At 43.3% G+C, this 16,755-nt stretch overlaps 1 protein-coding gene across 4 annotated transcripts in view; it reads left to right on the top strand.

Annotated features, from left to right (window-relative positions):
- Positions 1 to 16,755, top strand: part of LOC118301323 (disks large homolog 4) — a 56,848-nt gene that overhangs the window by 10,168 nt on the left and 29,925 nt on the right. The window contains exons 1-2 of one of the 4 annotated variants that reach the window (XM_035626730.2): positions 10,923 to 11,053; positions 11,649 to 11,759. The exons of 1 other annotated variant lie outside the window; for it this stretch is intronic. Coding sequence is in view for 2 of the 3 variants with exons in the window: in XM_035626727.2 (XP_035482620.1) it covers positions 10,952 to 11,053 (102 nt within the window). In the remaining variant the exon portion in view is untranslated. Of the gene's footprint in view, positions 1 to 1,228; positions 1,546 to 10,786; positions 11,054 to 11,648; positions 11,760 to 16,755 lie in introns of those variants that run through there. 2 more of the 4 variants (XM_035626728.2, XM_035626727.2) reach the window with 2 other exon arrangements.

Raw genomic sequence — 16,755 nt, 5'->3', positions numbered from 1 at the left:
TTGCACCGAATGCTGTTTGAGGGATCTGTTTTTGAAAATCCTAATAGAAAAAAAGATAAACTTGGAATAGAAATAGATCTGCTAATCGTGCCAATCATACTGGCAACTATCAGTCACATATTGAAAGTGCATTAAACGTATAAAAGCGAGTGAAAGTGTGTTTGTGATGCAAAAACATTCAGGGATACTACGACAACAAAATAACTCAAATACATAACAACTTCAAGAAGATGACTAATGATATGATTATATGATCACCTTCAGAGAAATACATTCATTCAATGATTTTTTTGTTGATGGACAGAGGCAGAAGACTGCACCAATTCATCACTTCTAAAATGAGATGTGTTTACAGGTCAACAACAGTCTGAGTGATGTGGACACAAATCCCCTTTTCTTAACGTCAACAAACGAAGAACTAGCAGTGTTGTCTGAGAAGAGCAGGTGATGGGGCACGTGACCAGGGATGATCTCATGACATGTTTGTCAAATTCTCAGGATAAAATGTATGGATCTTGACGTAAAAAAAAAAGTGACATATTTTATGGTGTTGAGATCTATGGGTTTGTACAACTTGGTGCAGATTATCAGGCTACTTTCCTTTTTCCTTTTATTTGTCCATGAATAAGTCAAATAGACATGTGTAGCATTGGTTGGCCTTGACAGAGGTACGCACTCCAAGGAAGGGACGTACAAGTAATATTTGCTTAACTATTAATCAATACACAATCACAGAATGGTAATAAAAATCCTTTAGCAGTCTGACAAAATTTGATGAATAATAGAAAAGAAGCAACAACCCACATTTGTGAACCTGGAGCTGGTGATGAGAATAATTTATCACCAAAATTGATGTCAATTAATTTCCTAAGCAAACGTAAAGATTATTCATTTCACCGTAGCAACTCTGCCAGAACGTCACTGTGCCATCAAGACATCAAGACAAAAGCATTGGCTGACGCTATTGCGAGCAGCAGAACTGCTACTATGACCAATGTCAGGACAGACATGACGCATGTGTGCGTTTCCCCGTCGTCAAATGTGTGTCGGCGGAGGGAGAGGGGGCTCAAAAAGGCAACGTGCACAGGAGCCCACTGTAGTGTTTTCATTTCATAAATGGAGAAGAAAAAATGAAATAACGTACAAGGTTTTACTCTCTGTCGCTACGTCTCCTTCGCTCCCCTCCCTCACTCACCGGCAGTGACAAACATATTTTATGAGTCACGGCTGGAGTGGGCTGCCAATCCTCGCCGCTCAGACCCCTTCCTTTAACATCAAGATATATCCAACAACAACAACTCGGGCTTCCAGGAAAACTCTCTCTCCTCGACTGCTACGACGACCCCCCCTTCCCCTTCCCTCTCTCCCCCTCCCTCTTTTTTTTATTTCCCCTTACCCTTCCACAGCCTCCCATCTCTCTCTCTCTCTCTCCCTCTTTCTCCCCATCCCTTTCCTCCTCCACTGCGGGTGTCTGGGAGGCTGTTTTTCCTCTGTCTCTCGCTCATGAAGGGCCGCACTAAGCTCCCTTCTCTCTGCCCGTGTGTGGTAGGTAAATTCACCTCTCCGTCTGTGTCGTCCTCCTCCTTCTCCATCTCTCTGTTGCTGCCTCTGTGTTGCATGTTAGCCTACAGTCTGCTAGTGGTGCTGGCAGGCGTGAGGGATGTCTCCGTGTACATCTGTGCGTATTGCATCGTACACGCTCGCAATCTACTCCACGCTGTCATAGATGAACCAGACGTTTTTGTGTATGAGGATTTTTTTGTTGTTGCTATGGTTCTACGTGTTCTGGGCAGGTTTAATCGTGCACTTAAGGGTGTTACGTATGAATGTGGCCTGGCACATGTGGGCGTCTTTGTGCCAGTGAGCATGTTTAGACGAGCAGTAAAACTCCAGCAGACTTGTTGAATGGAGCCTTTACAGCATTACGTATGCAACGGGCTAATCCTGTGTTTGTATAGGTTTTCTCTCTGTGTATGTTTATATTTGAATGTAGTACAAATTTTTGTGCACCGCTCCTTGTGGGGACAGCAGCACAGTGTCCTAATACGATTAGGAACATTCTCCAACTGGCTCAGGATCAACATCAGGGTGAGGGACAGACATTAGGGTTGGAGGGGGAATAACATTGCTTTGCTCTAGTATTATCAGGTTGGTATTGGTAAAAGTGAACACTGGTACAAGGTGTCAGTTTCAGCAGGTCAAATGAATCATGCAAAGGTTTAAACTGTAAGCATCTCTGATGAATGAGAATCATTCTTTACATTTTTTTGATTATTGGAAAAGTGTGGTCAATAATTCCAAGGACAATGGCAAGTTTCTGTTGTTTTGCCTCTTGTGCACCGGCATATTGGATTTTAAAATGAAACCACAAATGAAAGCTATGACTATGACGCCATCATTTAAGGTTTCAGTGTCAGATAAAAAAAGTCATTCTAGTTACAACAGTATTTTATCAACATGAGGACCAAAGAAGTCACAGGTTGAAAAAAAAACCCTTTATAGCTCCGCAGCAGATCAAGAAGACACCCAAGGATGTACAGTATGTGTCAAGACGAGAATACGTAAGCATCATCAAGGCAAAACCACATAGTGGCCAGGTGAAAGTGCGTATTGCCAGGAAACCTAAAGGGACTAGGATCAAAGTGTCACAGACCGAGAGACGACGATCCACCCTCGGTGGAGTGACAGAAAAATGAAAGAGTGGAGATATAATCCAATTAATCACCTCATCAGTTCGACATGTAGAGGTGATGTCATGAATGGTTGCCTGTTACAGATCATTTCACCCCCCAAAAAATCTGCACAACAAATGTGGAAGTATAAAAGATAACGGTGATACTTCCTCTAGCTTTTTAAGCGAAAAGCGAACCACGCCGGCCCTGACGGCTACTGTGTCGAAGTCATAGTGAGAGATCATGTTTGGCAAGCCAACGTGACCTCTTGGCCGCAAACAGTATCAACAAACTCATTGATCCTTTCTTTTTGCTGGTCATAATGTCACAACACTGTATTGATATTGAAATACATTTAATTTATCTGCATCCATTGTCCTCTGAGGAGGGCAGAGTCCTATCAAATACAGTATATATATCTCACAGCTGAATTTATCTTCATATTCCCATTCCTTGGTCCTCAGCACCTTGAGCGACCAACAGGTTAGATGGTCCGTATAGTCACTTCTCTGCAGAGGTAATTTTACACATTTGACCGAGAGCTGGAAAAACTACTGACCATCAAAGCTTTGACGCGGCACCGTATTCAATCGGAGCTAGTTGCGCTTTCGTGTAAGGTCACGGATAATAATGCAGTGTGAAGGTTTGTTTATTTGTTGTGCACGGTTAAAAAAAAAACAACCAGATAATTACAGTCGCTTACCATTCAACAAAGAGGCCATTGATCTATTGTGTGGTTTTTCGTCCTCTTTTCTGCAGTTGTTGACAACTCAACCAAACCTAGTTAGCACACTGGGTAATTATGATAAACTGTAATTTACCATATGCTCTTAAGTCATTGCTACACATGCAGTCTACTGCTGTTCTTCAAATCCTCAGTGCGTCCCAATGGCTGAATGCAAACTTTACTGAAACGCCATTAATTTTGTCGCCGATTGTATTTTAATGAAAGGCAACAAAATTTCGAATGATCGACATCCTGGCACTCTTTTCTAGCCATGGTTATCAGTAAAAAGTAAATACTATTATACTAATGGTCATATAAAATGTTTGAGTTACAGAGTTGAGTTGACTGTTCTATTGGTCCTTTTTGTCAAAGACGTTTCCTCCAGGTTCCAAACCCCCCCGCAGTCACAGGCGCTAACAAGAGTCCATGTGTAAAACTCATGCCAACATGACTCACTTTGAAATGGCCCTGGTGGGCAACTGGGCATAAATACTGACAGTCAGCTCTACCTGTTGGCACCTGCAGTGGCTCTGTTTTTATCATCTCGGCTAGAAGCGGTGCCATGGCCGTCCAGACTGGTACCCCTGCTGTGCTCGCTACATGCCGAGCCAAAGCTATCAGTGGTAGCCCGAGCGTCTTCGTTGCATTTCATCAGAGGTGACTCCAAAATAAAAAAGTACTTTTACACTGTGTGTGAGGCTGGTCCTAACTTTGGGAATACGTACACGGCGTGGTGCACACGGGGTGTGAGCATCAGAGTGTTTTTGGCAACACATGCCGTCAGCTAAGGAGGAGTCTATAAGGACAACTGCTTATTTGGTGTACTCTAAGTTTGTCTGCAGAACACAGGGGCAGACACATTCAATGCTATAGTACTGGAGAGAGAGTGGCACGGTGGAACAGCGGTCAGCACTGTCGCCTCGCAGCAAGAACGGTCTTGATTTGAATCCCGGTTTGAATCCCTGGCCTTCCCGTGTGCCGTTTGAATATAGCCCGGCTTCCTCCCACAGTCCAAAGACACACAGATCAGGTTAACTGGAGACTCTAAATTGACCAGAGGTGTGAGTGTGAGTGTGAATGGTTGTTTGGCCCTGTATGTTGGCCCTGTGGCAGGCTCAGGCTGGCGACCTGTCCATGGTTGTTCCCTCAAAAGAAGAATAGAGTGGTATAGATGATGGACGGATGGATTTCTGGAGAGTCCCTATTATCATAATTTGCTTGGACCATCTATCTATCGTGTTGTAAATGAGTGGCATCTCTGTGACCAGGCCGAGAACTGGCTCTCCGTGCTACCTGGTTCAGAAGTATTTCCCTAATGCAAGTAGCATTGTTGTATTATATTGAAAAGCCTAAACATGAGGAGGTTAGCACTCAGCAGCAAAATGTCCTGTAATGACTAGGCAAAGTACTGCCCATTAAGTGAAATGAGTCCTGGTCATAGTTATGCTAGAGCATTTACAGAATCTCACAGTGCAAATTTGCCTGACACCATTCAGGGGAATATAAATGAATCAGGGTGCTGCACCCTGTATATACTGTATGTATATATATATATATATATATATATATATATATATATATACACACACACACACACACACACACACATATATATACATACATACATATATATACACATATATATTTGGTATATATACTGTATATATATTATCATTTTATGTATATATATTTTGTTTGTCAGTAAGTTCCATTTCACATCACAATCTGTCTTCTAACTTCATAACATTACTAGAGCAACAATCTGAAGAGTGTTATTTGAGTGCCGTTCACTACAACTGCTGTAACTTGGTGAGGAGGCAGCAAGGTATGAAATAAGCTAAACAGGATACAAATGAAGGAGGACTCACTCAGAGCAAAAATTGAAGTGAAGTCTATAGTGTCATACAGTGAATATACAGCATATCATGGCATACTGTTAATACAGCAGAGCCAGGCATTGTGTGTGCACACTGACGGAGAGGTGCACAGCGGCTTCATTTAAAGAGGAGACCGGCTGAGAGAAGGCTTTTTAGCTTGTGGGTGGTTCTGGTTTATAATAGGCAGATTCTTGATACCGGTAGGAGCCGTCGCTGACAGTCCGTGGTCATCACACGTGTGCACTTCTCAGATGGAGGACAGCTGGCGGAGGGTGGTCTCAGTACATTGCGGTTGTCTTTAGTGTGGGAGGAGGCACAGCCCGTACCAGACTGCGATAGAGGAAGTGAGGTGATGGCTGTGTAGAATTAGACCAGTAGTCGCTGTGAGACATTCTTCGCCTGTCACAGGAAGAAGATCATCCGTTAGGCTTTCATGATTATGGTGTAGATGCTCTCATCCCGTTTGAGGGTGGTGCAGATAATTATGCCTGAGAGCTCGATTTAACCATTTAATAACTGTCTCGGAACACACGTCTGCTGCTACCAAAAGGGAGAACAAACAAAGTGCAATCCCGGGCTAATGGATTTTTTTGGGAGGGGCTTTTGAAGTTGTAACGTGCACACCATCCTTCATGCATATATAATGCCTTGCTCCGGGTCATCACTGTTGGTGATGACTCCATTCTAGCATGTGAAATTTACACAGCTGGGTGGTTCTTGCAAGAGACAGAAGCAGGAATATCAGATGTGAAACGTTACGGTTTGCCTGTAGAGCAAAACGTTGAGTGCTGCTGCTGCAGCGCCTGCAGCTGATCTGAGGAGAGGGTCCAGGTTTAAATCCCTGTACAATTTAAGGGGACTGAGAACGGGATTCCTTTTAAAGAGTGGCCAGTCCAACAGGCCCAATTCCAATATATAGTATCTGACATTTTAAAGAGAGTATTTTTTTGGTTGACATGCATTTTTAGTTCTCCCCATTTTACCTTTCGGTCTTTCTTTTAGTCAACCATGTCCTATTTGACATGACACTGTCTTCTAGTAAAAAACGGGTGAAATCGAACATCCGAGCAGAGAGAAATCTGATATAGCAGGTGTAGGCGTGAATATACTGTAATTCTCCTCTTGGGTGTTTTCCTAGTCAGTAGAACTAAGACGGTCTCGGAGCCTCCAGTGATTCCCCGGCTGTGTTTGCACGTTAGTCTTTTCAATGTCAAAGCAGCCGAGTGCTGGAGGTTATAGAAAGATGGAGCCTGGGGGCTCATTGTGAGACACATTTCTTTTTACCTCCCAATTCAGGTAATAACCCGCTGTTAAGAAATCAATTAGATGCTCTGCTTTCTTTATTTGGCAGTAGTTGTGAATGCATGTGGATACGATCGCTTAGAGTTGTACATTTGCCTATCAATACAGTGTGGGCTCACCTGAACGTAGCTGGAGCAAGAAAGACACTCTGCACAGATTATAGGGTGGAAACATAATTTGTACATCAATTGTTTAGAGAAAAAGTCCAGTCGATGCAAATAAATGTTGTCATCAACTGACTGAAACTATTGTGCCAGGCCTTTTATTGTCACAGAATCTCCAGTTCCCAGGAGACATTCGAGGATGTGGAAAAGATGGGCTTTGTAATCAATAAGGTTGAAAAATGCACCATGAATGGTTTAACGAATCGTCAAGTGATAACTACATCCAATTTTGTGGTTTGACTAAAAAATGGGATACAGGCCAGTCCCCATCGATGATGCTTTACTTTTTGCCCATAAAGGTCAAATCATTCTCACTCCTGCTTAAGCAGAGTTGACAATTCTCCAAATAAGGGCTAATCTATGTCGTACTTTACATATTCATGAAATGAAGGTACAGTACATTCCAGCGTAGGCCTTATGGATCATTATGAACAGGCATATTCTAAAAAAGGAGCTGCAACATTATTGCATCTGTGGAAGATTGCCATGCATCTGTTGAAGAGTCTAATAAGGAAAAAAAAAGAACACTAAATAATATTAAATCCTCAATCACAGAGTGAGCGTTTACACTTATTAGTGCAGCAGGAACTTTTGTTATCAAACTGCATGCAGAGACGTAAGAATGGGATTCAAGAATCTGTATCAGATACCTCAGTATACAATGATATTTTTCTTCCCCAATCGCTTACATTGAGGTAGAGAAGAAGAAGAAGATACAAAAACAACTGCCAAGACCTTGACTGACCAGCAAAGGAGATGAGAACATGTGAAGTGTGACACATCTGGCTCTTTACAGTACCTACAGTGTATTAGAGGCTTAGCACAATTTCTGGCACTTAGTAAGCTGCTGTAAGAGCCAGTGGTGAATAATGCCAGGCACTAGCAGCCCACTCTTATGGTCGTCACAGTGCTTCTTTATATTCTCTGTGGGTCTAGGAAAAAAAAGAAAAAAGGCTGGCATGTCTGTCATTGGTGCTGCATGTAGTACTGTAGCTGCATGAGGGCGCCTGCTTTCTATGTACACACAATCAACCTGTGATAGCAGCAGCCATGTTATATATATATATATATATATATATATATATATATATATGGTGACCAAAATGTTGCCGGCAAGTGGACTATTTGTTAGGGATCTGCCACCCCCCTGCAGATGTTGTCATGGAAACACTCTCTTTTGGGTCTCTCTCTCTCTCTCTCTCTCTCTCTCTCTCTCTCTCTCTCTCTCTCTCTCTCTCTCTCTCTCTCTCTCTCTCTCTCTCTCTCTCTCTCTCTCTCTCTCTCTCTCTCTCTCTCTCTCTCTCTCTCTCTCTCTCTCTCTCTCTCTCTCTCTCTCTCTCTCTCTCTCTCTCTCTCTCTCACAATGCAGCATTAGGACGTTAACACTATACTCCACATTGGAACGCCACCGTTCAGATTTCCATGCGACTCCCACGCTTACGTGATGCTGTAGTGGAAGAGTGAAGCTGCTCACAGCGTATGATCACCGTGGAAATTATACCATAATGGATTGCAGATCCAGCGTTAGTCATATCCATCTTGTTCATTACCATCTGAGGGAATCGAGAAGTTATGAAGAGGTGCAGATTCATCATCTATCAGTTGTATAAAATCCCACATACAGTCTGGTTATACAAGAAGGTCTTTATAGGACGTGACTGTGAAAACCGAGCGGGGAGCCCGGGCATATGCTGTATATACAGTACAGTCTTACAGTAGCTAACATGCTGTTTCCATACATGTCACACATGTTGTTTCCATATAGGAGCTTGGTGGAGTGAGACATGAAAACGTTTTCCGTGACGACAGTTACTTCAAGTCAAAGGTCAAAGCAGAACCATGGCTGAGAGATTCTTTCCACTGACTACAGCTGATCAATTATAGTTTTTAGCCATTTGTAATGGGGCAGATTTCTGATATTACATATTTTACATATTTTACATATTTTACATACATATTTTCAAGTTCAAGCGCTGTTCGATCACTCCTCAGGAACGTCAAGAGCTCAATGTCTTGCTTTCAGATCGGAGTTTGATGTAAGGACCACACTGAGAAACTGTGTGGATGTAATCTGAAGAGTACATGGAACTACCTCTGTGTGATTTTAAAGAACTGGCCTAGTTCCATTCTAAAATAAATGCAGTGCTGCAATTCAGGAGAGTTTTCTTTTTTCAGAAAGCAACGTACATTGCCAACTGCTGTGGGTTTGGAAAGTCCTCTCTGTGTTGTCATCAGAGATTATGAAGTTAAAGCTACAGTGAGGAAAAACGTCATGATACATCTTGAAAATAATATAAAGATATATGATACAGCTACACACGCACACTCACACACACACACACACACACACACACACACACACTAACACACACACATTACTGTACAGACGGCTTTTGTAAACAATTGGTATTGATAGTATTGATCCACTGATTTATAGACTGAACTCAACTGTAAAAATAAATCTTCTTCGCACTGTTGCTGCGATTCATGACCTCACTCTGCAGGCCTCCGACAAACTGCTGATGTCTTGAGCTCATTGCAGATTTCCCAGGCTATCCCAACTCTCTGAGAGGGTGATAAGGTAAAAAAAAAAAAGAAGAGAAAAGAAAAACCTATCAGCTGCATGCTGGGCTATTTGGAACGGCCTCTGTGTTAGATGTTATGCTGACGTCACCCGGGAGCGTTGAGCCCCGCGCCGCAGTCGGTCCTGAGATGAATGCACAATATTTAAATGTAGCCTACCTGGTTCTCTCACTCCACCCTGTGGGCTCACCGTGTCAACACAGGAGTGGAGAGTCACAGAACCCAAATGAAAACTCAATGAGACCTTCGCCTTTTGAACGACTGTTAAGATATAATCATCTATGGCACCAAAGGAAAAAGGGTGAAGATTGTCTATTATTAATATTGTTGGTTATCTGGGGCACTTACTAAATAAACTTCCGTTTTATAATGTTATTTCTTCTTTTCTAAAGATATTGGATAATAAAATACAGTATGAGGTTTTTATATGAATAGAAGTTATGTCAATAATTCTATTAGTATTTTCAAGTATGTGTCTTAGTATTAGATCACCAAACATAGTGTAGGAAACTCATCAGGTACAATTTTAAAAGTTTAACTTTGTTTGTACAAAGTCACACTCAGCTTTGAACGGCCACCGAAAAAAATCTACATCAGCTCTGTACTTGTCTTTTCCAAAATAAATGTTGTCACTGCTAAAAAAATCTATTTCATCGATTTAAAAAAATCATTTCACAACAAGAGAAATACAGCAAGTTTAATGAATTAACTTTCTAACATTCTGTCTTAATTTAAACTCTTAAATCAGTGCCTGTACAAGTGGTCCTGCATTCACCCAAAAAGAGAATGCATTAAACAAATCTGATTCAGAATAGGAGATGAATAAATATTATTCTTTTTCTTAGTGCTTTTTATACTTTTTAGTGTGATATTAATGGCGTCATTTCATTGATTGCACATGGTCGTCGACTCGTGGTATTTGGGCCTCTCTCATGCTGCTAGTTAACAGAGACACTGGCAATAACCTCGTGCGGTGGTGTTGTCGATGAATTGGGTTCAATCGGCGACACAGACACGCGGAGACATGTCGTGATCCTTCAAGTGCTGTGGACGTTCCAGCACCGTGGACAGCTCCTGTCGGATCATTTCCCCTAACGCGCCGACAGGGGGCGCAGCGATCACACTGACTGTAGCCTCTGTATCTACAGTCTGTGACTGGTTGATGTGGCACCATACATATTTCCCCGACTACCACTTCTTTGATGGGCAAGGGGTTTCGATGTGTGTGTGTGTGTCTTCATACTCTAATACCACTTCTAGCCTCGGGGGATAAGTGATCAACCGGCGATGTATATGAATATTTATAGTGTGTGTGTGTGCGTGTGCGTGCGTGTGCGTGTGTGTGTGTGTTTGAGAGAGAGGGGAGGGGAGGGGGGGGGCAGAAGCATATTATGGATGATGCTGTCACAGTGTTGAACCTTGGGACAACATGGTCTTGTAGCGACGGACGCAACAGACATGATCTGAAGTACGGTCCGTCCACGGGACCCGAGGAACTGAGGTACCGCCGCGGTCACACTCCCCCCCCGCCCCCCTCTCCGCGGATCTCGCGCACCGGGGCGCCCAGTGAGTGGCGGCGGACCGACGAGCGCGGGTCTGTCTTCGGGTGCGCGCCTCTTCGGACGGATGTCTCTGCCTGTCAGGAGTCTCAAGTGTCTCTCGCCGGTCATGTGCCAGTGTAAGGTCATCTGCAGCAACCGGACCCTCTCCCTCATGTTCGGCTGCAAGGTAAGAACTAGCCCCGGGTGCGCGGCGGCGGCGGCGGCGGCCGGGACGGGCTTGCAGCAAAGGCGGCGGTTCCCCGGACGCGGGCTGTGGAGTTCGGTGCGGATGAGACGTGTGACGAGAATCGGAGGAGATCAGATCGAGGGCCACGCGAGAGGAAACCAAGCGCCCTTTTTCGTTTGTTTCTTTTCGTCGGTGCCAGCTGTTTGATCGCGTCGCCTCCTACGGCTCGTTCGAAACCGCGCTCTTCCCTTTGCACGGCCACCGATTGGCGCCGCGATCACGCTCACCTACGGTTTCCTCTCTAGTCCATGTGCTTTCAGGCGAATCCACAGAATGATGTCTTGACACCACCGCCTGGGGGTTGTTGTTCTTTTGTTTTTTTCATGCTTATATGGCCGATTTCCATTTACACAGCGTCCTTAATTGGCAGGCACGGTCGTGTTGGGATGGCAGCTCTCCTTCACAATACAGGTCGACGGCACTGATACTGAATGAATGGACAGTCACTCCACTATCACTCTTCCTGGGTCATGTCATGTTAGGGCCAAATGATAAGTGGTGATTGGTTCACATGTTTGGGCCTTTTTCCTTGCAGCTTTTTGACCTTGGGGAATTCACTTTATTGCTCGGGGGCCACCTGGATATCGTTCACCATCAAGGGAGACGTGCACACTGCAGTGGAGGCCAAATCCCAGTTTGAAATCAGGTAACAGTGAACAGTGCTGCTGTAGCTGTACCCTTTAGTGAGGAGTCAGAACCATGCGGCTGTGCACTGATGCTTCTTATAAAAAAAAAAAGAACAGGGTATTATCATTAGCTGTGTGTTTGGAGTATGGCTTTGGACTTTGTCTCGCTCTGTCACGATGAAAATGTGGGATCCAAAGAGGGAGCACGGCCCTTCATTCATTCAGTCAGTGATTGTCCATCACAGCCCAGGTTCCCCTCCCTCCGTCCCAGCGTCAGGTGTTTCCACTGGGGCAGCCAGCTCAGAGTATCCCCACACATGGCACTCTAGTCTGTTACTTTTCACGAAAGCCAAATACGACCCACACCGCTCCGCTCGTTCCAGGATTTGCCCCGACACCTGCCAAAAACGCGGTGCACAAGTGTACAGAGCTGCAGATCATTTGTTTGTCGATTTTTGGGCTTCGACATTTTGGTTTGCTTTCCGTCTTGTTGCCACAGAGTCCGTTACTCTTTGTGCGTTCGATCAACTGCGCATCATTAAATATGAAATGGGTGGATATTCTCGTTGTATTTCGTTCAACGTTGGTTATTTTTACATTTTCTCTGCGCGGCGAGACCAATATCTACATTTGAAAAATGCTGCTGGTAAAAGTAATGTGGGTGTTTGCTTTCTGGGTTTTTAAAAGGGTGGTCCTGCTGTGCCCAAGGCTGACTATTACTATCGTATATAATCCCACGTGTCCCCACATCACACTCGTGGCTCACTTCTTCATCTGCATCCACATCTGAGACACCACCCCTTCCTTATGGAAAACAACATTAAAACTCTGCTCCCTCAGACTTGAGTTGCTACTGTCATCGTGACCACACAGTCAAACGTAATGAGAGTAGATTTTAAAATGGGATTAACAGCTCAATTAAGATGAGTTGTGCTTGGTTTACAGTGTGTGATGCTGCACGATTGGAACAGATCAATGTGTTTGTGTGTGTGTGTGTGTGTGTCTGTGTGCTTGCGTGTGTGTGTGTGTGCGTGTGTGTGTGTGTGTACTATTGCTGGATTTACACCCTCTGTTGTGTCACAGTTACATACTGTCCAGGCCGTGCTGCCCTTTGGATCATGCCGATCATCCCCAAAATTCAAGATGCATTGTTCTTTAACGCCCAGATACCTTCACACATGTCCTGCAGGTTGACTAGTCCACCAACAGCTTGTGTTCAGTCTGTTGCAGTCACCTGGTGGGTCGTTATCAGTGGTGGGGGGTAATTTCAGCCAGATCTTTTGGGATGCACAGTATATTGCAGTGCTACGTTTCTACTGTTCCTCGGTTTCCTGTTGCCCATGTTTTCGTATACACCTCATCTATGTTTTATTTCCTGCATTCACCCGGAGTACAGCGTGCCTGATAAATATCTGTCACAATGGCTCAAGGTTTTGTGTTCTCATAATCTTTGTCCATAAACAAAGCATTGAGCTTCCCAATCATCTCAAATTCCAGATCTTAATTAAAACGGTTTGGGTGCTTGGAAACCCTCAGCAGTCCTTTAACGTACTCTTTTATGCTTAACGGTCATTGACAGCGCCACAACATCTAATCAAGAAAGACGTTAGAAGCTTTACTTTCTAGTGCAGTGCTAATATTGAAGGGCGTCCAATGTTAACCTGGCAAAAGGATTGAGTTGAGACGTAAAATGAGCGTTGAATGTAATGAATGATTTACGAGTCGGGGCTCAGTGTGCCTTCATCTCAATATCAAGATCGATGATCGCCTCACTCCGATGATCGATCCTCAGACGTCTTTACTGGAAAATGGACAGGAAAACGACCTGCTGTCACTCATTACCCACCAACCAATGAAACGATCAAGTGTAATGATGTAGAAAAATATCAGACGGTGATATTGAAGCAGAGGTGGTTTGTTTGCTGTACTGCAATGTGCAGTCTGTGCTCCTGGTTTTACATTTCACATCCGTTCTGTAACTATTTTCATAGCTTTGTAAACACACGTTTCTTCCTATGGATTTGACCCATTTTTATTGTGGCACATTCCTTCATAAAGAGCAGTAAGATCGCCTCTACCTGGTTAACTGGCTCCCCCAGCTCAGCTGTTATCAAATACTGCAGCTGGTGTTGTGTGAGCAACACATCAGTAGGCCGCAGGAGGAAGTAACACACTCACTGTACAGAAATTGGTCCTTATACATCTAAGGCAACGTATATACATGTACAAGCAGCAACCTCACAAGATGTTGCTCATCAACAAGAGTAGCAAGAGTCCCGACGGCTTATTTGAAAGGAGTCAAATATTCAAAGTTGCCAACTTGATCCTTATACACACGTCAAAGCCACCCGAATTAAAATCTGCATAATATCATCAAGACAGACTGCGCAGTTACACGGAAACCGGGAGGTGAGCACATCCAAGCTGCAGAAATGGGAACTAACTAACCGACAGCGGCCTTAGCTACTGATTTACCTTGATTGTCAGAAACTGTACAGACAGGAACCCCTCACTAAGCATCTGGCAGCAGATATGCATCACTGACCTTTATAATCAAATGCAGTCTCAGTGTGTTGGCACAAACAGAATCAACGTTCCAGTCAGTTCATGAACATTTATAGAAAAGAACAGCATTTCTCTAAAAACAGAAACATGAAATTAGGCACTTGCATTTATAGATTCTTGGTGTCTTGTTATGTTGAATTTGGATATGAGCTGTATGTCTTTAAAAGTACCAAACGAATGCTTGAGACACATCTCTGATTCCTCCAACCGCGAAGAAACGACTGCATTTATCAAGACGTCGGCGAACAATGGGAAACGATGCTCCATCAAAGAGCCGCACGCCAGGCCCGTTTTCTGAAAGCAATGTTGATGACCGTGGGAGAGGAGGAAATACCCACTGCTGCTGTCATTGCACACGTTTGTCTCAAGTGTAGTCTCGCAGTGCGGCAATGTTAAAATGGCCTCCAGTGCAACATACATAAAAATGTATGTACTCAGCATAAAAAATGGTCTGTGGATGCTTGTGTGGACAGAGGGGGGAGGGGAGGAAATAATCAAGACTACTGAGCAGTGCGTGAGACCCGTGAACACAAGTGAGGGAGATAGGTGTCACCTGAGCTGTAAGATAAATAGATTTTTTTTTTCTCTAATGTTTTGGGTCAGTTTAATAAGGTTTAAGTCAAAGTACATTATTTTTGAAGATCAGGGTTTTCATCACATTTGATGTATAGGAATAAAGCGAGAAATCCACACGACATTCATGCAAATCAGATAAATATTGTTCCTATTTTGTCTAAGAAATGAGCATTCAGTTCCTGTGAAAACGGGCTCTAGACAGACAGAATTGAAACCACCCCCGCCGCACACCACCCACCACGGCACATCTATGACTCTAATCTGATTATTAAAATTCAAGGATGATACATGTGTGTGGGTTTTTATCAATGATGATTCATCCAACATGAAATGATATGCAGAATCTCATTAATTTGGGTTAAATGAACATAAATTATCAAGCGAATATATCAGGCTGAAGACTAAATGTTGCGTTCCTAAAACTGTCCAGAGCGTGTAGGGAGTACGAGGGGGAGAAAAAAAATGTTTTCTTTATTTATTTTTCATGACATAAGCCTTTTGGGGGCAAAGAAAGCTCAGGAGCACTTTAGGGATTTTAGTTTTATTCTTGGAGAAAGTTGTGGACAGTAATGAGCTTCAAAAACCTGAACCACAGAAAAGTCTTTTTACATGTTTGATCAAAGTTTTTTAATTGGATAATCTAAATAGTGCTGCATGGCCGAGCACCTAGACGATCTCCCTGTGGGACAAAGTATTGAAGCAGTGGAGGTGCCGCTCCACGTGACACACACTCACTCTGAGGTCCACCTGCACTGTACACCTTTTTAACACAAAGTGGGGGGGGGGTCTCATGTCGCTGTTCTTGGAGCTTGATTTCTGATGATAAATTAATGAATGCATCATAAATCATACATGACTGAATGCATTTTCTAAATTTATTTCAACGTTCATTTTTGGCAATACAAAGAGATTAGAGTGACTGCGCCCAACAGCACACTTAGATTTGAGTGAAGAGGGGTGAATCTAGAGCGTCTCCATGGGGGGATAAGAAGCTTTTCTTTGTTGTAGCCCCACTTTTTGATTCAGGCTGGAGGGATTCGTACATTCAAATCCTGCCTGGTGCAGCTTTAAGCATTCTGCCCCATGGTAAATGTAAAGCTCTCTTATTGTTGTTGTTGTTGCAGCATTCATAGCTACAGGATACGAACACTTGTCGAAGTGAAACGCCTCGGAGAATAGTCTGAAGTGAGCACCGGCGGAAGATGAGTGAATTTCCTGTCTTCCGGGGCTCAAGTATACATGGGGGGGGGGGGGGGGACCAGTTGTACCGGTAGGTGTTTGGCTCGCAACAGCACGTGTGATAATGCAAATGAGATGAAAGCTTTGTTTGGGGTTTGGCACTTGAAGAGACACTCGAGAGTTAAAATCAACCGAGAGGGCAACGGCCAGATGTTGATGGACTGTAGCGGAGACGAGGAAGTTACAGTGGGTGGGTGTGAAGGTTTGCTCCACTAACATCCAGCAGGTGTTCTGGCCTACATACAGTATGTGTCGGGAGGTAAATTAATTTTACAGCATAACTGATGGATGAACTAAAGCCTGGGTCACAGTCAAAAATTGGAAACTATAGGTGATATATATATATATATATATACACATTTAATTTGATTTAATTAATCTATCTTTATACCAAAAAAATGTCTATGTAATTAGTTCAAAGTGTGGAATCAAAAGGTTTTAAAAAAATTGGCTGCATAGTTGCAAAAAAGAAAAAATAGCACAACGTAAAATATACTAGAGGTGAGACATGTCATGTATTTAAGTCAAACAGAAGTGCTGGACACAGAATTTGTGAAAAACTGCATTTCTGTATTAATTATTGTTCACGTTTCCTCGAAGAATATTTAAATACGAGTTTTTTTTCCGACAATTTAT

Source organism: Scophthalmus maximus, chromosome 2 (assembly GCF_022379125.1).
Source record: "Scophthalmus maximus strain ysfricsl-2021 chromosome 2, ASM2237912v1, whole genome shotgun sequence".
Taxonomy (NCBI): domain Eukaryota; kingdom Metazoa; phylum Chordata; class Actinopteri; order Pleuronectiformes; family Scophthalmidae; genus Scophthalmus; species Scophthalmus maximus.
This window is presented reverse-complemented; position numbering and strand designations above follow the sequence as displayed.